General features: G+C 39.6%; 2 protein-coding genes across 2 annotated transcripts; one reads left to right on the top strand and one right to left on the bottom strand.

The window, feature by feature from the left end:
* Positions 1-392: 392 nt before the first annotated feature.
* On the bottom strand, positions 393-7,430 carry MAIP1 (matrix AAA peptidase interacting protein 1). The gene is made up of 5 exons (XM_021555391.2): positions 7,119-7,430; positions 5,100-5,171; positions 3,198-3,324; positions 2,057-2,207; positions 393-806 (listed from the first exon to the last, which is right to left on the bottom strand). The coding sequence occupies exons 1-5, from the start codon at positions 7,428-7,430 to the stop codon at positions 728-730; spliced, it is 741 nt and encodes a 246-aa protein (XP_021411066.2). The 3' UTR covers positions 393-727.
* Positions 7,431-8,106: 676 nt separating this feature from the next.
* On the top strand, positions 8,107-19,541 carry TYW5 (tRNA-yW synthesizing protein 5). The gene is made up of 8 exons (XM_021555343.3): positions 8,107-8,221; positions 9,096-9,250; positions 12,228-12,297; positions 13,118-13,162; positions 13,640-13,777; positions 14,397-14,484; positions 14,944-15,060; positions 16,753-19,541. The coding sequence occupies exons 1-8, from the start codon at positions 8,126-8,128 to the stop codon at positions 17,007-17,009; spliced, it is 966 nt and encodes a 321-aa protein (XP_021411018.2). The 5' UTR covers positions 8,107-8,125; the 3' UTR covers positions 17,010-19,541.
* Positions 19,542-22,106: the final 2,565 nt, after the last annotated feature.

Consider the following 22,106-nt stretch of genomic DNA (forward strand, 5'->3'; position numbering starts at 1 on the left):
ATATTTCAAACAGATGACTTCATTTAAATTCATGTTTTCAACTGATTTTTCTTCCATAATTCTCTAAACTTGGAATTGCCTATGCATTACTGAATTGAAAGGAATGAGTTTTTTTTTTTAATTTTCCAAAACATATATATCTGTGTGAGCCATTTTCCCAGTGCAATCCTAAAAGCTTTTTCTTTCTCCAATCCTGTAGCAAATACTAATAGCAGCTCTTTCTTAACCTCAAATGTATTAAAAAGCAAGATTACCTCAAAATGAACTGCTGAGGCTAGACAAGCTAAGAAGTCCATCTACCTCTATTTCATCTTGCATATTATTCAGCTGTATATTGTACAGTCCCTAAGGAAAAAAAAGAAACACAAGAAAGTAACTCAGAAGGGCCATCACTCATTTAACTGTTGTTTATTTTCAAATAGTACCATTTCCTGTCAGAATGTAAGAAACATATCCATTGCACCTGCCTGAATGAAACTGTGCTGTCTAAATGCCTTGGATGAGCACTGGAACAAATTAAATTTCTACCAGCCTGTTCCAGAGAAAAGGCTTTGCTGTAACACTGCAGCACAGTGCAAGCTTCAGAAAGAATTTATGGAAATCATACATAGAAAATTCATCCCTCTTTTGGAGGAAAGGGCAGGAAGGGAAAAAAAGACCCCAAAAAGCCTGGTATTTGATACATCAAAACAATTACAGTGTACATAAAAGGGTTGTAAGAAGGCATTTATTCTAATAGCCTTGGATGTTCAATCCGTGTAATAGTCCAGTCTGGTTTTGCTCCTTCTGTAAACTCCCTTTGGAACCTGAAAAAGGAAAGATAATAAATGAAGAGTTGTTAAGATTTACTTGACCTTAAGGAGCTACTAATATGACAAGGAATCATGAAGAAATACTTTACTTCAAACTTATTGCCCAAAATGGAAGATAAGTTATTTCCATAGTACTAAACAGAATGCACTGACTTCAGAGTATTTTGTTTCAGATCCCACAGACAGGATCAAGCAGCAATTGTAAAGACCCTGATATCAAGAAAACACTCAGTTTTCACAGAAGGAAAGCTTTACAGAATATCTTGATCTGTAAATAAAGGGTTTCATTCAATGGGATGGTAAGTGAAGGGAAATCATGTACTCCATATTTTACTTGAAAATTTTCCTCCTTCCCAAAGTGTAGTTTAAAAGGTAATATATATTCATAACTACATCAAAGATCAAGTTCACCGTAGTACTGAGTCTCCCCTATCTAAAGATAAGTCTGAGCTTCAAGCTGAATTCTCATGTTCTCAAATAATCAGCAAGTCATGGACAAGAGCAGTATAATATCACTGCTTTTCAATCATGTGCAAATCCACTCCTGCAAAGTGGAACTGGGAAGATATTTAGGCTTTAAGGGAATGCTCTCAAGGTTAATGGAACCTTAGAAATCTCCAACTCTAAGGAAGATGCTGAATTCATCTGATGGATGGATCCACAACAATCTATCCAAGCAAAAAAGTACTGGTCTACTCATGAGTGTTACTTTTGTTTCAGAGCTGCTCATCACCTAGCCTACATATTTTCATTTTCAAAAGTGAGTGTAGAAATCCTTGATCATACCACATTTATCACACAAAAATCCTCACTTCTCCCAGCTTCTGAGAATCTTATTTTCAATACATTTTGCCAATTGTGTAGATATTTTCTGCACTGCTCTGATATCAGTACACCAACACAAACATTATTTATAAGCATTCCTATGAAAATCCATCTTCCTAATGAGCGCTTTGAAGATCAGAAACCTCATTCAGTGCTCCAAATACCACTCTCCCTTACAGAGGAAGAGTTCCCATTAATACCGACTCAGAAGCGAGGAAATAACATCATAACATTAGGGATATTTAAAAAATTTGGCCCTAAAACCAAAACCGGAAAGCTGGATGACAATTAACTTAGATTAGAACCAAAGTAAATTAAAAACACTGGGTTCTGCAGTGGCACAGTGGGAGTGCTTGCAGAACTGCCTACCCCACAGGTACCTCATGGACATAGGAAAAGAAAGGGACAAGTAAGCTTACTCATAGTTTGCTGTTAAAAGATGTTTCTTTTCTTTTGTGTTTTCATCTCCAAACACAATCTGGAAGACTTTGGCTTCACCTGGTACTTCGTCAGGTAGATTAGCACCATTTAGATACCAGAAGCACATCAAGATGCTAACAAACTTTCTTCCTGTTGGAAATAAATCAAAACTTAGTTAGAGCTAAGTTAGATCTCATGTTTCTCCTTGGTCAAATACTATTTGCTACCTAGCACATATTCTACTGAGAACCTGGAAGGACAGCTGACTTCAGCCATAAAGAATACAGGATAGAATAGTGAGTGATAAAGCTATTTTATGCCATACTCATGCTGTTCAGCAATAATAAAAAATACACTCTGTAAAAAAATATGTATTTTATCATGAGTGTGATGTGACATGTATATAATGAAACTGTGTAAAAAAGTTGGTTCCCACAAATTCCAAAGCTAACTACGATACAAGAAATGTGTGCAGAGTAGTTCAAACGTGGGAGCAATCTAAGAGGAGAAAAAGAAATTCCTATTTCCCAGACCATGAAAAATGCTTACAGGGTGACAACTTGAAATGCTCAACTGAAGACCCATGGTTAGACCCACATATCACCTCCACTGTGTCTGACAGTGAACAGAGAACACAATGCTGGTATCCAACCAAAAGAAAAACTTGCTTGAGCTCAGCACTAGCTTAAAAAAAAACCCAAACCATTCAAGGAGTCCTAGAAGAAAGTGTATTTCGTGACAGAAAGACTAAACCAGCAAAATTTACATTACCAGCCTTCACTATTCTTTTTGCAGGATACATTTTCATTGTCAAAGCAAACAGCTTTTAGCATATATTAGAATAATTGTTTTTGAGTAGTCTCACATTGCTGAGGAATAATAACATAAAATTCTGTACAAAAGAAGAGGAATAAGCAAAACCCAAAAAGAAGTCAAAACAGTACCATGAAGTATTAACAATAATGTTTGTTCCTAGTTTAAAAGGAAATAAAGACATTTTACATGGATGAATTACAAACTGAGAAACAAGGAATGAGAAACAGTACTCAAAACCAGATCTGCATGGAGAACATGTGTTCAGTAGCAAACCCAGGAAATAAGACTGGTCATTGCTGAAATGTTTTAGAATTCTAAACATACCATCATCATCATAGTAAATGCGAACATCTCCTTCTGTTGTGTACATGATTGCATCAATGTCAGCTGCTAAAGCATCCCTGTGGCTGTCAGGGAGCAAAGAAAGCTTTTCCTTCAGCACCTGAAGTACCTAAATTCAGAAAAACTGTCACTTAGTTTTTCATTAGGAAATTTAAGTAACAATCTATTTCTACTGCAGTTAATAAAATGAGCTGTATTGCTAAAACATTCATCTAACACACGTAACAGCTGAAGTGAAAAAGCACTGGGAAGTTTGGGCCTTCATAAACCCTAATTCAGCAACACTGAAGAAGGTCCTTACTGCTCAAATCAAATGAAAACCAAGTATCTTTAAAAATGTTTAGATAAGGTACTGTCAAAACAGCAACAGCAACACAAGCCATGTCAGCCCAGAACAGCCCAGTGAAGCTTGCTCCACAATCGCACTCTGTCTTCTCACTGTGGAATTCTCTCTGTGTGCAGGTTCTTAAGCTTGTGATTCAGAATCTTTTAGCTATCTCTCACAAATTTCTTTGAAAATCAGATTCATTACCAATGAGTTTCTTTGCCATTTTGTGATCCACACTCCATTTAGAAAAAGTTTAAACACTTGCCAGTCAGAACTGACTGAAAATTGTTCCCTAGGTAATTAATGTCCTTATGACACTCACATCCATATTATCTAAGTGTCGTATGATCCACACAGCTGTGTTAAGTAGAAAATGGTGGGGTGCAAAAACTGCACTGAAGTAGCACCCCAAATACCACATACGAAAGTCAATTCACAAGAAAGGATGAAACTAAAGAACTTATTTTTAACTAATACTCATTTTTTACCCTAACTTGATCTACTATTTTTGAGTAACAAATGCAGAGGTTACATGGAAGTGAGAGGCAATCTTCACAAGGAGACATTGGTTTCTAGTACATTTTGCAGGTACAAAATTCACTGGCCAAAGAAATGACAAAGTAGTATGGGATCACAGCCTCATCTATTACATCCTTGGCTCACACGAAATCTCTGCATCAATGTAAGCCTGAAAAATTTACAGCGACCAGAGTAAGTTCTTTCAAGAGGAAGCAGAGATGCCCTTTCAGAACAACTGCAAGAAACAAACTCACGTTTTATTGCTATCTCTGTTCAGAGAGAGGAGGCAAGACTGTTCAGAGGGGATGCACTAGAACAGCACCAGAGTTTTTGCTGCAAAGGCATGGGTGGCAATAGGACAGGCCATGCTGACATCCTGTAAACAAGGCAGACAGAGACCTGGAGTGTCTCCTCCACTTGACTCTGATGCATCTGCTACCTCCATGCCCTGGGAAGGCCAAGACAACTTCAGCAATTAAAAATTCATAAAAACACAGAAAACATAGCACTAATGGTTAACCAGGTCAGTCATATCCCTGAGACCATGACACAAGACTGAGGCCTTCCAGCCAAAACCAGTAATCAGCTGTATGATCTGATGGGGATGGGAATGTATCAGTGCAGCAGGGATGAGCACAAAACCAGTTTATTTCTTCACATGAATTCTAGTGCACAGACTGAGTCAGCTTCAGCCACCTGCCTACACCTAGAGATACACAATTCCACCTGCCATCCAGAGCCTGCTGCCTTTCCATCCTTCCTGGTACACCAGCAATCATTCTGGCCTTTGGTCCTTATGTTCAACAGCTAAAATATATTTTTTTTTCATTTTGAATACAGTAACTTCAAATTAATTTTTATGCAAAATTAAACATAAAAAAGCTGTAGGACAAAAAATTTCCCACCTTATGTCACATAATGCTGTTTTTCCCAAATTAAACCAAACTGGCAACTTGTAGATAATGACAGGCTGAATCATCCATGTTACTTTTTAACAGACTTTTTAACTGTTAGAATAGGAGATGGAAAGCATTTACCTCTGCTGATACAAGTTCTTCCAGCAGGTCAAGTTTACGCTGAGACAGCAGCTTTGAAACAACAGAAAAGGCCTACCAAAATAAAACAGGAAAAAAAACACACATGAACACGAAACTCTAGGTTGGCTTATTTTTCAGACAAATACATAAGTATATGACAAGCTACCCAAATATTTCATGATTTAAGATTTCAGTATTTGTAGAGGGTATCACCACTGGAATATAATCTCTCTAGCATTACAAGAGTGATTTCATGGATTGATAAAAACATATGATTTCTTTTCAATCTCTTAGTTAAAACATCAAAGCTTCCAAAAGATTAATTCATAGTTTACAAAAGAAAAAAAAACTTTGTAGTATTTTGTATGTTGCTTTTATTTATTTTGATAATTCATTCCGTGTCTTTCCCTGCAGATATTTTGTTTCCCTGCCCTCTTTTCCAACTCATCTTTTCAAAGTTTCAGTCAAAACTGATGCTGCAATTTACAAATTTGCTTTACAAATCTGGTTTAGTCTCTAGACTTCAAGAAACTCAACTCTCCTTTCTCCCCTCAATTTTGCAGGCATATTAACATACAATTATGCCTCATTCAACTAGTGCCGTTGTGAAGGACAGTGTATTTAGGACTCTACACCAAGTAAAAACAAACAAACACCAGAACAAAACCTCAGAAAAACCGGCCAAGGTAAAACAGGTGGTTCCGCACATACATCATATTATTTGTTGTAGGTTGTGAGCTTTTTCCTTTCTTGAATTGATCCTAATCATTTTAACATTCTGTCCCCTAATGTGATGTTTTGAGCTGTTTTTTTGTAAAAAGTAAACATAATAATAAAAAGTTTCCCAACAGATAACTATAATTTTCATATAACTAGCTTTGAGATACTTATCTCTCTGACACATTCTGTTGACAAGGCTTACTGGATTCATAAATTTGGAGACATAAATATATATACACCAGCTCTATGTCTAAGCTTGATCATTTTCAGGAAAACCTGCTAAGAGGAGACAACTTCTCCTTAAAGTCTCTGTAACATTTGGAAGCACCTTCCTTCACGCTACTTTGGGGGATGGCTTAACCAGTTCATTTTAATTGTGGAATCTGGGAAAACAAGAAATTCCTGAAGGAAAATATAGCTCTGCTTATGCCATTTGCCTTGAAATGTGGTGCTTGGAGCCAACAGGGGGGAACTCCATATATTTTACACACGGGAGCACTTTGTGCTATGATGTCCACACATAATAAAATCAGGCTGGACATCAAGATTTCTTCAAGGAAAAGGCTGTCAAACATTGAAATGAGCTGCCAGGAAGGTGGTGGAGTCATCACCCCTAGAGGTGCTTAAGGAAAGACTGATGCCAGAAACTGTTTGACAAAGTGGTGTTTGGTGACACATTGGACTCAATGTACAACACAGACACAGAGCTCATGGAGTGGGTCCAACAGCAAGGACTGGGGGACTGGAGCATCTCTCCTACAGGAAAAGCTTGTGGGACTGGAGTTCTTCAGCCTCAAGAACAGATGTCTGAGAGAGACCTCATGAATGTGTATAAATATTTAAAGCAGGGGGAGTGCCACAAGTATGGACCAGATTCTGCTCGGTGGTGCCAAGCAACAGGACAAGAGTTTCTGCAAGGGCAGAAACTGATGCACAGGAAGTTCCACCTGAACACAAGAAAGGACTTCTTTACTGTGAGTGTGACCAAGCACTGGAACAGACTGCCCAAAGGTTGTGGAGTATCCCTCACTGCAAATATCTCAGACACGTCTGGACATCATCCAGTGCCATGTACTCTAGGACGACCTTGCTAGAGCAGGATGGAGCAGATGACCCTCTGTGGCCCATTCCCACCTCACCTGTTCTGTGATTCTGTGACTATCTCTAAGTTTTCTCCAGCACTGGTTCTTATAACTCCATGAAAATAACCGCAAGCATTGGCAGCCCTGCAGAGGGCCAGCGGGACCTTTCCCCTCAGGCCGGCCGCTCTCCTCGTCCCGAGGCGCCAGGCCCGCTCACCTGCTTGGCTCCCCGCGTGAACTCCTCGATGCTGAATTCCTGGTCGAAGTAGAGGCGGATGAGCAGGTAATAGAAGCGGGTGCGGAGCCAGGCGAAGGGGCTGGTGATCCTCACTACCATGACACGCCGCTGAGGGCCCTCGGTCCCAGACCCGGCGCTGCTGGCGAACCGAGCGCTGAGCTGGGGCGGACGGGCCCGGGCGGGGCCCGGCGGGCCCGCTGCGGCCGCGGCCGGCGGCAGGAGCCGGGCAGAGCCCGCCAGCGCCCGCGCCAGCCAGCGGACACGGCCCGGAGCCGCGCAGCGCAGCGCCATGGCCGGCCCGCCCGCGCGGCCGCGGCCCCGCTCCCCGGAAGCGCGGCTGGGGCCGCCCCCGGCGCTCGCCAGCCCGCACCGCCGCAGAGCGCCGGCCCCGAGCCACGGTGTCCCGCTCGGCGCTTCCCAGACAAGAGAGATCAGGAGCTACTGGGGAGAGCCCAACGGATGCCACAGCTACGGTGACGGGCCTGGAGCATCTCTCTTCATGAGGAGAGACTGCGGAAGCTGGGCCTGTTCAGTCTGGACGAGATTGTGAGGGGATCTCACGAATGCACAGAAATACCTCCAAGGCGGGTGCCAAGGGGATGGTCCCAGACACTTCTCAGTGGTGCTCAATGACAGAACGAACAGTAATGGCCATAAACTAAAATATAATGAGTTCCACCTCAGCTTGAGAAAGAGCTTTCTTAGGTTGAGGGTGGCAGCACACTGGAACAGGCTGCCCAGGGAAGTCATGGAGTCTGCCTCTCTGGAGATATTCAGACCCCTCCTGGTCATGTTCCCGTGTCACCTGCTGCAGGTGACCCTGCGTGGCAGGGCTCGGACTCGATGCTCTCCAGAGGCCCCTTCCACCCCTGGCAATTCCGTGATCCGAGGGCTCCCGGTCCTTGCCCAGAGGGCGAGGCAGGAACGCTTCTGCGCGGGCTCTTCTTTCCGGGGGAAGCGGCGGGGCGGACGCGGCGGCGGCGGCCATGGAGCGGCGGGAGCGGCGGGAGCAGCGGGCAGTGGCCCTGGAGCGGCTGCAGGGGGTGACGCGGGAGCGCTTCCTGCGGGACATCTACCCGCGGGTACGGGGCGCTCTGCCCGGGACCGCCGCAGCGGCTGCGGCTCCACGGACACGCGGGGCAAGGCAGGAGGTGTCTGAGGACTCCTCCTCAGCGGGCACAGCTGGGGCAGGCCAGCCCGGATTTGGGTTTGTGTGTTCCCGAAAGGGTGCCCTGATCCATTGACGGGAATGGGAGTTTAGGAGCAAGGAGCTTCTGTAGCAGGTCCTGTCTGAGCTGCTGGCAAGTTCCGACAGGTGATCTCTGTAAGAATCCATTTCGTTTGGCAGTGGTTAAAAAGTTAGTTTTGTTGTTTTGTAATATCTTGTTTTATTTTCCCCCCCCGCCCCTTACCCCCCACCCTCCGAGGTCCCAGTTAAAAGCAGAAGTGTCTCTCTACTTTTTATGTGCAGGCTCGATCAAACCTGTTCATGGTTGTGAGCAGCAAGGAATCTTGATACAGATGGAAAGAGCTTCTTTCTCTCATGAGAGCATAATAGCATCACCACAGCTCACAGGCTGCACCTTAACTGTGTGGGCTTTTGCATGTTTGTGTTAAGCCTTGACTAGAACGATTAAATTTATTCCTTCTGCTGGGATTTCCTAAATTGCCCCAGCACAAAGAGTGGGCTATAATTGTGTTTGCCTTTCCATATCCTTCCTTACCCAACTAGGAAAGAACACATAGAGAAACAGTTCCATAATTTGCTGCATTTTGTTTCAACGTTCTGAATTTGATTCACACTGCTTATGAACAGATTAGTTGTGACCTTATGTAGTGGGTCCTGGTATTCAACTGACTTGTTTGCTTGGATGTAATTTGAAAAAAAATTTTTTTTTTTTTCTTTTGGATGCTGTGATCATTCACCACTGAATTTTTTTTGTTGTTGTTTCTTAGAGAAAGCCAGTAGTGCTGACAGGACTGGAACTGGGCACATGCACCACCAAATGGACAATAGATTACTTGAGCCAAGCTGAAGGATCTAAAGAAGTAAAGATTCATGTGTCTGCAGTGCCACAGATGGATTTCCTCAGTAAGAACTTTGTGTATAGGTACTTCACTCCAAGGCCTCTTGTATTTTAAAGGCATGTGCTTGTGACTTTACAGACATACAGTGCATCTGTTTGAAGCTGAGAGTGGGAATAGGAAGATAGTTTGTGAAAACATGACATTATGTATCAAAGGGTTGTCCTAGATTTCTCCCTCTTCTATTAATTCTACACCCTGAATAAATACAACAATGGTGAGATGAGGGGCCAAACAGCACCTTAAAAATGATGTCATGAAAAGATGTTGTAAAGGTATTTTGTCAGAGCACTCTTGCAGGAAATGTGAGCTTGGTACTTGCAGCTGTTTATTGAAAACAAACCAAAACACCCTTGATATCTACACTTGATGACCCGGTATTTTGTTGTAGTTACATGGTGCATTCTCAGTGTTACTGAATAGTGACAATTTCTGATTCATGGTGTGTCTGATCTCCTTTGAATGGTGTGTGTGTGCCAACCAAGGTATTCCACTCCAGAAAGGATGTAACTAGTTAAAAACAAGCTGCTTTCAAAGTTAGCATGTGCAGCTTTCAGAATGTTCAAACCACTGGATACCACACATTTCACCAGCTCTTTAATCTTGATGTGGACCACAAAAACTCTTGATCTCCTCCGGAGCTTCTCTTATGTAACTACCAGAACATTTCTTCAGAGTTCATCTAATCTCAGTCATTGTGTAAATTTACCTCCTTCAAGGGTCAATGCCTTTATTTTAGCAGTCCTTTGTTTCCCCAGGTAGGAATAGGATGTGTTCAGTCTGTTAAGCTTCTAAGCAGGGGGGAGTGCATGCTGTATGTGTAAACAAGCCACAAATCTCTGAGTGGAGCCTGTTGTTCAGGGGATAAACACAAATTACAATCATGATGCATTCTGCTCCCTGCATAGTGAACTATTGAAATGAGAGTGTACTTGAATAACTTTGTCTTATCTCCATACTTCATTTTCCCTGCTGTGTTTTGGGGTTTTTTTTAGTATCTCTTGCTGTGAGATACAGTTGTTCTGGAGTCTTAGTTTGAGCAGGTTTGTAGACAGCCAAATAGACTCTCTGGATGCTCTGATGGTGTTTCATGATAGCAGGTGTCAGGACTTTCACATGCTTCACTTAAAATCCAGGAAGCTTTGACCTTTTCCACAGCAAGCCTCTCATTCTAATCTGAAGGGACAATAAGTAGAAACAAAAGAATAGAAACTCTGAGGACTTAACATGCAGTTCCATTAGTTTAAACTGATGAACATCAGTAGTACTGCAGTTCTGTTGTAAGTTGCATGCTCCTACCCCTGTCTTTGTGTTGGTTCTGGAACTCATCCAGCCAGGTTGTGACGTGCTGCAGAAATCTGAATGGTTTTCTGCTTTTCTAGCTTTGTAAGCAGGTTCATGGAGAGGTCAGATGAGTGCCAGTGCTACTGTATGGGGGGAGATGGGGTGATTAGGGTAGATAGCAAGGGCAGAGCTGCGGTAGCACCAGAGTGCATCAGTTTAAGCTGTAGTAGAGCTGTGCTCTCACTTTCTTCAGCAGCAAACATAAGTGGACATGATAGAACAGTTTGGCTTGAAGTCAGAGTACTGGGTTTTGTTTGGTTTCCCAATGACTTCAGTGGATTTTGTATTTGCCTATTCCAAACAAGCATAAATTGTTTAGAGAATTGGTTTAAGTACTGTCAGATGCAGGTTCACATTCTACTAAAAAAGATACCAGGATCAAGAAAAATTTTGCTTGAGAATGGTTTCTTCTTAACTCTGGGTTCTTGGTGGTTGCTCTGAAATGTGATATTTACATGCAATAGTTCATTGTCCAGTGAGATGGTGAGCTGCACAAATGTAACATTGAATTAATAATAATGAATACATGTCCTATTGCTGATTATGCTTGGCTTGCCATGCAGCTATCAACTGATACCAGAATCTGTAATCTGTATGAAAAGCTCCCATTATGTAGATAAATCTATATCACTCTTACTGACTTCAGAGAGACCGGCTCTAATGCCCAGTGACTCTTCCTGAATCTTCTGAAGTTGTGTTTAGTAAATTTAAGGAAAACTGAAAAGAAACATTTGAAATATTGAGATTCCTGTATTTTGAGGAGCTGAGAAAGCTATATTTTTTTTAAAAATCCATATAGCTGAAAAAAAATTATAGATGTACAAATGGAGGTAGTATCTGTGCTCCTGCACAAATTCATAGCAGAAAATGCATAGATATGAACATGTGCATCTTCCTTGTTGGAGTTTTCTTGATGCTGAGCTTTTCTGCAAATTTATAAAAATGTACAGTAAACCAGTCTAAAAATGACACACTTAAACAGTTAAGCAAGTATTGTCACAATTTGAGTCTTAATTTGACTGTGAAAAACGTATTGTTCTGTGACTCAGACCATTCAGAACTCATAAGCTCAAGAGGGGATCTTAACAAATTGTATGAACAGTTGATGGAGCCGGATTCTCTGTGGTCCATGGTGACAGGACAAGAGACAATGGGCACAAGCTGAAATACAGAAAATTCTGTTAACCCTTTTAGCACACACAGACACACACTGTTTTACAGTGAGGTTAGTCAAACAACAGAACAAATGGAACAGGTTGCCTAGAGATTATGGAGTCTCCATCCTCGGAGATCTCCAAAACTGAACTGGATGCTGTCCTGTGCAAGCTGCTGTAGTGAACCCTGCTCTTGGCAAGGGGCTTGGACTGGAGGAGGTCCAGAGGTGCTTCCAGCCTCAGCTGCTACAGGATTATCTTTGGATATATATTGGAACAATTCACTAAAGCAGAGAAGTTTCCAAGTGTAGGATTTCTGTCTTGGGAGAACTCTTCAAACATCTGCAAATACTGATTAGTCATCATGTTAATTTAAAAAAGTAAGAGATCAGCCTATTGCATCTTCCATTGTATTTGATATTAAGGGAGCTTATTATAGATCTAGGGTTTAGACCATGTGTTGTTACACTGATTCATGGTATAAATTCAAATATTTATATTTCAGAACTCTGCCTTTTGATGCATTTGTACGAAGAGCAGCTGAAGTCAAGCACAAGGAGTACTTTCTTACTGAGGTAATTTTCTTAGTTCCACAGTTTCTTCTGCTGGTTATTTTAATGGTATGTGGAGAGAAAAGTGATGATTTGTAATTTAAAGTCTTACTTCAGTGAAAAACTTGATCTTTGATTTAACTTTCTTGTGGGTTGATGCCAAAGGAAAAACGTGAGAAGTAGTTATTCTCAAAAGTTTATTTGTATGTGTACAGGGTGGTTATCTTCAGTCATCCTATGTCTCTTAACAAAAACTGCTTACATGAGCAAAAATTTCAATATGAAATTTATAAATCAAACCTTGCTTTAGAATAACAACCATATCATTTGTGTGTTTTGTAAGAAAATGTCATGAAGGTATTTTAGAATTTGATGACTATCAGAATACAAATCCAGATATATTGTAACATAATTTGTGAGTAGCAAATGCGTGGTTATCTCTACATATCTGTGTTCAGGCTAGGAATTTTTCAGGTAACTGTGATTGGGAAGCAAATTTTGAAGCCAATAAAAATAGTTTTCTGCATCAATATACTGAAGGACTTAAATTATAATCTGCATTTGCTTTGACTCTGTTCAGTAACAGCAATGCTGAAGCAGTTGACCAGTCTCCCCACACTTTACTCTTTGTCTGTCAGTTAACTTTTCCTTTTTCTCATGATGAGCTGCAGGGATCAGTAAATGACAATATAACAAAGTAGCTGAATTTGTAGATGCCCTTTATTTGTACCATATTTTAATGAAATTCTGCATTAGATAAATGAGAAAATACAAGCTCTTTGTTTAAGTGTTTTGGTAATTCTTATTAAAAAAACCCAAAATTCTCTTTCTGTGTTCTCTTCAGGATGAAAAATATTATTTGCGATCAGTGGGTGAAGATGTTAGGAAGGTAAGTTACTGGAGATTACAGTTCTAATATTGTAAAGGTGCAATTTAGAAATATTTTTTAAAGCCTGTTGTCATAAAACTTACTTAGGGTCACAGTTTGTGAATCTGACTGAATTTAGGTCAGAGTACTTCAGTGTGTCTAAAATAGTTGCTGTTGCTTGGAAGCTGAGCTGATCATTGAAGAGTACATTGCTAAACTCCCTTTTTTTTAGCTTTTGTTGTAAATTAATATAAAAGGATTTATGCTGATCTATTGCTCGTGCCGTGTGATTCCTAGCAGCCATGGTTAAGAGCAGCTCTCTGGCTGTTCTTATTAATGGCATTTGGCAAGTCAATGCTGAAAAGCATTTCTGATTTCAGGTGTTTGCCCATGTTGAAGTTCCAAGCCCTTTTCATATGATTGGAAATGATTGTGAAGTGCTTCTCCATTTAAATGTGCATAGAGGGTTCTCTAAGAGTTATGCCCTTTCTGTTTCAGGATACTGCAGATATCAGGAAGCAGTTTCCTATTTTAGCAGAAGATATTAATATTCCAGAGTATTTTGAGAAGGAACAGTTTTTCTCTAGTGTCTTCCGCATCAGCTCAGCTGGATTACAGTTGTGGACACATTATGATGTAGGTAATACATGGATTTAGCATAAAATTTTGCAGATGGCATTACAGAGTTGAGAGAATAAAGTGCAAATCTCTGTCAAAGATTAGATAATAATAACAAATGTCACATATTTTGAAATAGTAAAATGAACTACAATCAGTTGTATGGTGAGTTTTAAACATTGCATTGCTTAGGCATAATATCTTAACTGGGTTTATGTCTAATTCCTGATTTGTAAGGTTAAAGGATGTTTTATTTTGTTTTCCTTTTTTAAACCGTTTTGAGTTTCAGTTGAAAATCTGAAAGACAGTAACTTTAAACATTTTTGTCTTCAACATTGCTTTAGGTTTTTTCTTTTTTTTTCACTGTAATGGTCAGATTAGGACAAATTCTAGTTGTATGATACACAGCCAACTGTGCAATGACTGTAGTGGTTTCTGGCTGCAATGCAATAGATTCCAAATAAGGTTGTCTTCTAACACTGCAGTGAGTTCTGAATAAATTTATTTATAAGATAATTCTTAACATGTGAAGGTTTTATTAATACTCTTTTTTTAAGCTAGTAATTGGATCAGTTGAAGTCTATATATTTATTCAATCAACTTTTGGCTGACTTCTCTATTATTACGCTCATCCCAGGTAATGGACAACTTCTTGATCCAAGTCATAGGGAGAAAACGAGTTGTTTTGTACAGTCCTCGAGATGCACCATATTTATATTTATCAGGTATGCATGTCACAGGTATCTAGATTGGAGTTTAGTGATCTTAACTTTTCAGCTCACAAGTGTTGCACTGTAGAAAATAATCACTAACAGATGACTTGGTATAAAAGAAGTAATTTGTTCCTTTAACTCTGATTCTGTGTGCTTTAGTCAAAGCTAAGGAAAACAGCAGCTTTGCCTGATTATTTTTAACACCTAACTGAGGGAGTAAAATGTTCTGTCTGGGTTCAGAATGGCTTTTTAGATATCAGGAAAAGTGGTTTTTACTGTTAATGAGGTTGCAGTTACAGAACAAATACAGACAACAGGAGAACATCTCTTCGGTAAATGAGGGGTGCCATCAGGTTTTTGAGAAATAAACCAGTACTAAATTTGACTCAAGAACTGCCATCTTCAGCAATATGATTAATGCTTTATTACTATTGGAAGAGTGGAAATGTTTATTCACTGAAATTTTCCTAGGTACCAAATCAGAGGTACTGGATGTGGATAACCCAGACATGGAGAAATATCCCCTTTTCATGAAAGCCAAGCGCTATCAATGTGTTTTGGAAGCAGGAGATGTGTTATTTATTCCAGGTAAGTAGTAAATAATTCCTGACCATGGCATGGTATTAAACAGTCTTGTTTCTAATTTGTTTTCTGGAGAAGGTAAGAGATTACTAAAGCATTTCTCTAAGTAGGAGCATTGAAAGATGTTGGCAAAACTAGTTTACTTCTTCCAATTGTACAATTAACCTGAGAAACAGTATTATTATATCTACCTACAAATCTTGCTTTCCCTCAAGTGTACACTCTATGCTCCTGATTTTGTGTCTTAATAGATTAATACTATAAACTTACCTTCTGAAATCTGAAATGGCTTCAGTGACCTGAATTTTTTAGTGACAGAATGTGAGTGAAATACCATTTCTGTTCTTCTGTAGCTCTGGCACTGAAGCACTATGAGGCACATGGTCTGATGAGAATTATGGATGGTACAGTTATTGGACCTTCAAAAGATTAATAATCATCTTTGGGGAATGGAAACATAAGTCCTAATAATTTTTCTGCACAAGCAGAAAGCTGCTTACTGGACTGACATGACAGTCAGGGAAAGGCATTTGCATTACTCCTATTGAACTACTCCTTTTTACTGATTTTATTTTAACTCGTGAGCTTGCAGCAGATACGACTTATCCTGTCACTTTTATGTTATCTGGACAATATAAACAGGTCAGTAAACAAGAAGGCAATAGGTTTTTAGGAAGTAATTTTATAATTATTTCTTAGCCTTGGACTTGTTACCTAATTTTGAACTTGCCTTTATGGTTCTTCTTAAAATAAACTTTTGGTCACAGTTAGATAGTTGTATGTCACACTGCTGCTGATGTCAGCTTTCCTGTTTTCTGTTTATGAAGTCCAGGTACTTGTTTGTCTTTTCCAGTGGGTGAGCAGAGTTAAACTTGAGACACACTCAGCTCTCTTAAGAATGACTGGGGAGTACAGGGATTTTTGAGTCCAGAGTATGGTGCTTTGTCAGCACCCTGCAGTGCATATCGCTGAAAAAAAAAAAATGTTTTCTGAGGAATGTGTGTGGTTATTATGAAGAAGGTAGAAGCAGCCCCTCTTCCTAACCTGAAAGAAACTTCGTGTTAATTTCTCAGAATAAACCTTTCTATGTCTTCAGCACCTACAGGCAAATAAGATAAAATGAATACAGCATTCAGACTTTTAGCTTAAAATTCAAATATCCTAAATATACCATATTAAACTGATTCTTTAAATATACTCAATGAAACAAAGATGTCTTGGGTTCCTTACTACAGTCATGATGATTCAGCTGAAAAGCCTCATGCCTTCATTATGAGAAGATTAGTGACTTTGGCTGAGTGACTTGGCTGATGCTGGTGGTTTACATTAATGCCTGGACAGTGTGTGCAAGGTTAGGGACTAAGTGAAAATAGATACCTGCATTTAGAGTGGAGGAGAGCAAGGGAAGGTGTTTTTCTTTCACCCAACACATGCTTATCATTTGCTTACATTTGAGTACCTCTACACTTCAGCAATTGTTACTTTTATGAGAAGTTATGGATCAGCATAAATGTCTTGAAAAGTTTCTTAAATTTGGTATAATGCAATGCATTCATATGGATATTTATAAATAAACAAAAATACAGTAGTTGAGGATTTTCCTCAACTAGATTTAGTTTGAGCAATTCTGATACGTGCTTGGAGTCACATGGAAGTTTTGGACAGTAATTTTTATTTTAGACACTGTTCTTTCTACAGCTTTGTGGTTCCATAATGTAATTTCTGAGGAATTTGGAGTGGCACTGAATGTCTTTTGGAAGCACCTTCCTGCTGAGTCCTATGATAAGACTGACACTTATGGAAATAAAGATCCCATGGCAGCCTCTAGAGCTATACAGATCTTGGACAGAGCCTTGAAAACACTTGAAGAACTACCTGAGGAATACAGGGATTTTTATGCTCGGAGAATGGTGTTACGCATCCAAGAAAAGGCTTATAGGAATGATTATGGATAAAGTAACACACTGCAATTCAGCAAGGTCCCTTGCAAGTAGAAAATTGTTTGTTAGCATGGAGACTGTCCATCTGTACTTACATACACTTTCTGTGAGACCAATAGAAACTGTCAATAAACATTCATCTATAACAAAGTTCCTCTTGTAGATTTTCTTCCTAGTTTTTCATGTGGAGTGAGGTCACAATCTGCTTGATCTGGAGATGGCCTCTTTTCTACAGTAAGAAATTTGCAGTGCCTCCACTTACAACTGTACTTTTTTGGAATGTTCTACTTAAATTTTTCTGAACAAAAGTTTTGGTATGTGGGCTGACAGCATGTGTGCTTGGAAGTCTTTGTGAATGCAACCTCATTAAATTTTAGGAAAGCCATAGTGTTTTCTGAGGAGGTCTAAGCAAGCCATTTGTGGTAGCTGTAATGGTCATGGTTTCTTCTTCTTTCTTCTGGCAATTAGTGTAGGGAGTTTCTTCTCCCCCTTTTGGTGAGACAGAGTGGGCATGGGGAAAAAAAAGCAAAAACTAACCATGCCAGATTACACTTAGAAGTTTGTGCAGCAGCTTGAGTGCAATGTTAATGATTTACCTTTTTCCTAGCTTAGTAATGTGTTACTGGGGGGAATATCTTTGTCACTGCCCCAGTGCAGTCAGACAGCATTGCTGTTCCTGCAATGCCAACAAACACTTGGCACTAATGTGCCCACAAATCCATTCAGATACAATCCTTTTATCTGCAGTGAAGTTCAGTTGTGGAGTAGACACAGAACCTGTTGAGGCTGTTTTGTTACCATATGAAGAGGGTTTGCAGAGCACCTTTTGGGATGGAGCCTTTGTTTAGGCACTGTAGGTTACTTTTTCAGCAGATTGTGGTGCTTACAAAAGCCCTGTGAAATAAAGGTGAGGATCTGACAAAAAGGATAGGCTAGGCATTGTCTCTTTGAATCATCTCTGATGTTATTACTTGTGCTGTTTGGGGAATGCAGCATTTATCTGACTTGGGTCAGTCTGTTACTTTTAGCAATGTGTTTTGAGAATTGTAACTTATCAAAAACTCTTAGACAAAATAAATGTGCAGTGTTAAAAAAGTGCTGGAAAAAAGCTTTCTTCAGAAGAGCAGGAGCTTGAACAGTGTGCAGATTATTCTCCTAAACCTGTTCTTCTTGGCAGTTCAACACAGTGAAAATAGTCTGGTACCATGTGAATGGGCACCCGGCCACCTCAATGAATAAGCATGAATGGAACCAGCCAAGCGATTCTGACAGGCATCATTGTATGTTCTGAGGGTAGAATTTAAATTTGGGATCACAAATAGGTCTCCCAAAATTTTTGTTCAGAAAGGAACAAGGATTGCTTGTGCATACTGCTGAGACAGACTCTGCCCATTAGGCTGGGGTAACCTCTTGGCTTTATTGGACTGGTAATGTCAAGGGCCCAGTCTGAATTGCAGAGGTGAACAGAGCATATTCTTTGTGTGTTAGGACTAAATTGAGAGGTTCAGAGAGCCTGCAGGGCTCAACAAAGCTGTGTTCCAGCATTGTGCCTGCACAGCCATCACTTTAACTGCCAGCAGCTTCTCAAGATACTGGTACAGAGAAACTGTGCTGATGTCTCCTGCCCTTCCTTGGGTCTCCATTCACAAAAGGGAGGTGTCAGCTTGGTATTCTCAGGCTCCCTCAACACTCAAGTGTAAATTTTATCTTCAAGCTGCCAGCTTTAAAATGAAGCCTTTATTTCACTTTGAAAGAGTTTCTTCAATTTGTTATTTAGTAACTTCTCTAAAACTGTTGTTCTGAATGCTATAAAAGGAGAATACAAGCAGTTAAAAATGTATTTTCTTAATTTGAGAATAATAAAAATCTGGAAGTTACTGTGTTAAAAAATAAGTTACTCAGTGCTTTGTAACTACTGTGCACCATGGTGTGAAGCAGGCAACAAAGTGATGAACGAATGGTGAAAGCATTAAAGGAATAACTTTCAGATAAACGGTAAGAGATTACAAGTAGGCACACTTAGAAATCCATGACTGAAATCACACAAAGAATTAGAATAACTGACATTTTGTGAATATTTGTCTGTTGGAGATCCTGCCACAATAAAACAGATGAAGTTGTGTTAATAGGTATTAGAAAAATAAACATTGACCATCTTAAGCATTCAAAGCAGCCACTTCAAACAGTGTATTTGTAGGAGTTGGGTGATGCAGACTGCCCAGGACTGAAAGATGAGTTGACAGTTACATAAAGACAATATCTGAAATCAGAAGTTTAAACTCGGCCTACCCCAAACCTTGAATTACTCTAAAAATTTGGTGACTGAGGCATTTAAAATTGAAATTGATCGCAAGTCAACACCTGGAAATAATTACTTATTCTTAGCCATATGAAATATAAAGAATGACAAATTATTTCAGGTTTCATTTTTTTTTTTAAATGTGCTTGCTGTGGAAACATTCAAATGAAAAAATTGATGTCAAAATATTTTTCTTGTTAAACAATTAAACATAAAAAACCACCATAAATTAAACATTAAAAACCTGCCTTTTGTGTTTGTGCTTAGAATTTTATATACTTAGAACATGTTCCTCTCCAGTAGCTACACAGGGTCTAGGTAAAGTGTCAAGTTAAATGCCTAAGGAGAAAGGGTTTGACTTGATTACAAAGGATCAGAAATACATCTGTAATTTTTTTTTTAATATGCAGGATGAAACTATTTGTCTCATTCACACTGTTGGTTTCACAAGACTGACTTGATTAAGATGAGAAAGATTTTACCACAGTAGAGGGGATATTACATATGATGTGATCCCAATATGCATTACTTCACAACTTCAGAGAAATTCCTGTATACCCTTGACTCTTTCTCAATCTCACCAAAATGTATCTTCCCAAACCTGATATCTTCCTGCAAATGATACAGGTGTCAAAATTACACATTCTGAGACAGTAGTTTTTACAAGGGATTATCTTAAGTTAGTATCACTGAATAAGCAAAGATTCTGGTGTTATTTGAAGGAGAGATGAAGTTTTACATTTTTGTAGTTGCCCAAGTTTGCATTAAAGCTGTACATTAAGATCTCCTGTTTTACTTTGGGTCAGACTCTATAGTGGGGATAGATCTAATATCTGAATTATGGAATTTCTGGGAAGCAACAATCTCCAAGTGGCGATTCCTGAGAGCAACAAGAGCAGATAACTTTGTTTCCAACTTTTAGGTCTGTTCCTTGTCACAGATTGAAGCCATTAAAAGAACTGCTCAACCATGTCAAACATGCAGCTCCACGTGTGGTGCCATGTTCATACAAGAATGCTCAGAAGCTGTTGCTTGCAGTAATGACACAGATCATAGCAGTGGACAATTTCTGCTGTGAAAACATTTATACTTCAGCTGTCAAGCAGGACATGAATTGCTTTAAACCTCCACCACAAAACTGTAATGTATTTCCCATGATGGGGAATGGGAAGGAAGAGCTAAGGACATGCTCTGTAAGGGATGCAACAGCTTTGACACCCAGGCTAGGGAGTATTGCTCAGAGCATAAACTCTGGTGTGGGAGAAGAGCCTTGTCCTGCCCTTCAGCACTGCTCTGTCTCTTGACTGGTTTTTATGTCTTGCAGCAGTGCTTTCTTTAGAAACAACTCGGCTCTGGAGTGCCAAGTTTAACAAAAGAAACTAGCAATCATGACTGAAAGCGCTCTTTTGAGAGCCTACTGAAACAGAAAATCTGTTCTGAACCTTGAAGTAATGGCATTCCGTTCCTTTCCAAGTACATAAGGTGTTTATACACATGAATTAAAACCAGATAATTTATGTTTCTCTTTTTTATTACCAGTTGCTTTTCTGGTCATTTGCTCAGGTAGAACTTGGCACTTCTTGGGTCACTTGGAAACATATAATCAAGGCCTAATGACAGGAAACGACAAAGCCATCACTACCTTATATCCCACACTACACTATATTCAAAACGACTGCCTGAATCAGTCTGACATGGTTTCCACGGTAATGTGGAACACCTAATCCGGTGCAAGTGCGTTCTTTTGTCAGCAGGAGTGAATTAAAATGCTAATACCTATAGAATGAAGTTAGGCAGGAACAGTATGTCTGGCACTGGAAGAGGCAGTGCCTGTCTGATACACAGGTGTTCTATGATCTTGCCTTACTGGCTTAATGACTTCATGTTACTTTATTCCATTTAAAAACAGTCACCCTGCCTCTGAACAGAGTTAAGAGATCAACAACACCAACAGAAAGCCAGCTTTGGACTTAGGTTCTCCATCTGCAGTACTCAAATGTGTCTAAATTCTCATCAGGTTATGATCATTACAAGTAAACTTTTTTTATTTAATCTACCATCCTTACAAAAATGAAATGAGATTTCAATATAAGATTTTAAAAGATTATGAAGTAACTTTGAAGGTAATTTAAAGAGGCTGTCTCTTATGGATTGCAGTCTTGAGATACCTGCCTTTGCTTCTGTATTGCACAAAGGCACCAGACATATATTTGTGTTTGTGTATTCTGCTAGGCTGGGATGTACCCAAGTGTCACTCACAGCAGAGCACACACATCCCAAAATTTTCATTGTTAATAAATTCTTTCCTGTATTAACTGATAAGACCTCATGTAATTTATAATAAGCATTCAAGGTAAATGAATGGGTATACAATTAACCTCAGTGCTTCAAATTTCAGTCTGTACAAGACAACAGATATCGGTTATGTGCAGAGATGAAGTAACTGTTACAACTCCTGTTTTCTCCGGGGAAAATCTCAGTGCATGCTCATGCACAATCATTTTTATCTGTGCATGTCCACAGTTGTAACAGCCTAACTCCTGAACTGACTTAGCAGTCTTATTTAAAATAATTTCTATTATTATATATATAGCATTGCTGTTACTTACCACTATCAGTAGTGGTGTTTGTTTAGAAAGACAGAACAGCTTACCATAAAAGTGCTTGTGCAGGGAGGCAGCAGGATTTTATCAATGGGAGGACAGAGAAAAATGCTCCTTTCAGCCACATGTTAACAATGGCACCTTTTATCATCTTCCAAAATTAGGGGCCAACACTGATTAATGCATCAGCATTTGCAGAGATGTGACTAA

This window comes from Lonchura striata, chromosome 8 (assembly GCF_046129695.1).
Source record: "Lonchura striata isolate bLonStr1 chromosome 8, bLonStr1.mat, whole genome shotgun sequence".
In the NCBI taxonomy this organism is placed as follows: Eukaryota; Metazoa; Chordata; class Aves; order Passeriformes; family Estrildidae; genus Lonchura; species Lonchura striata.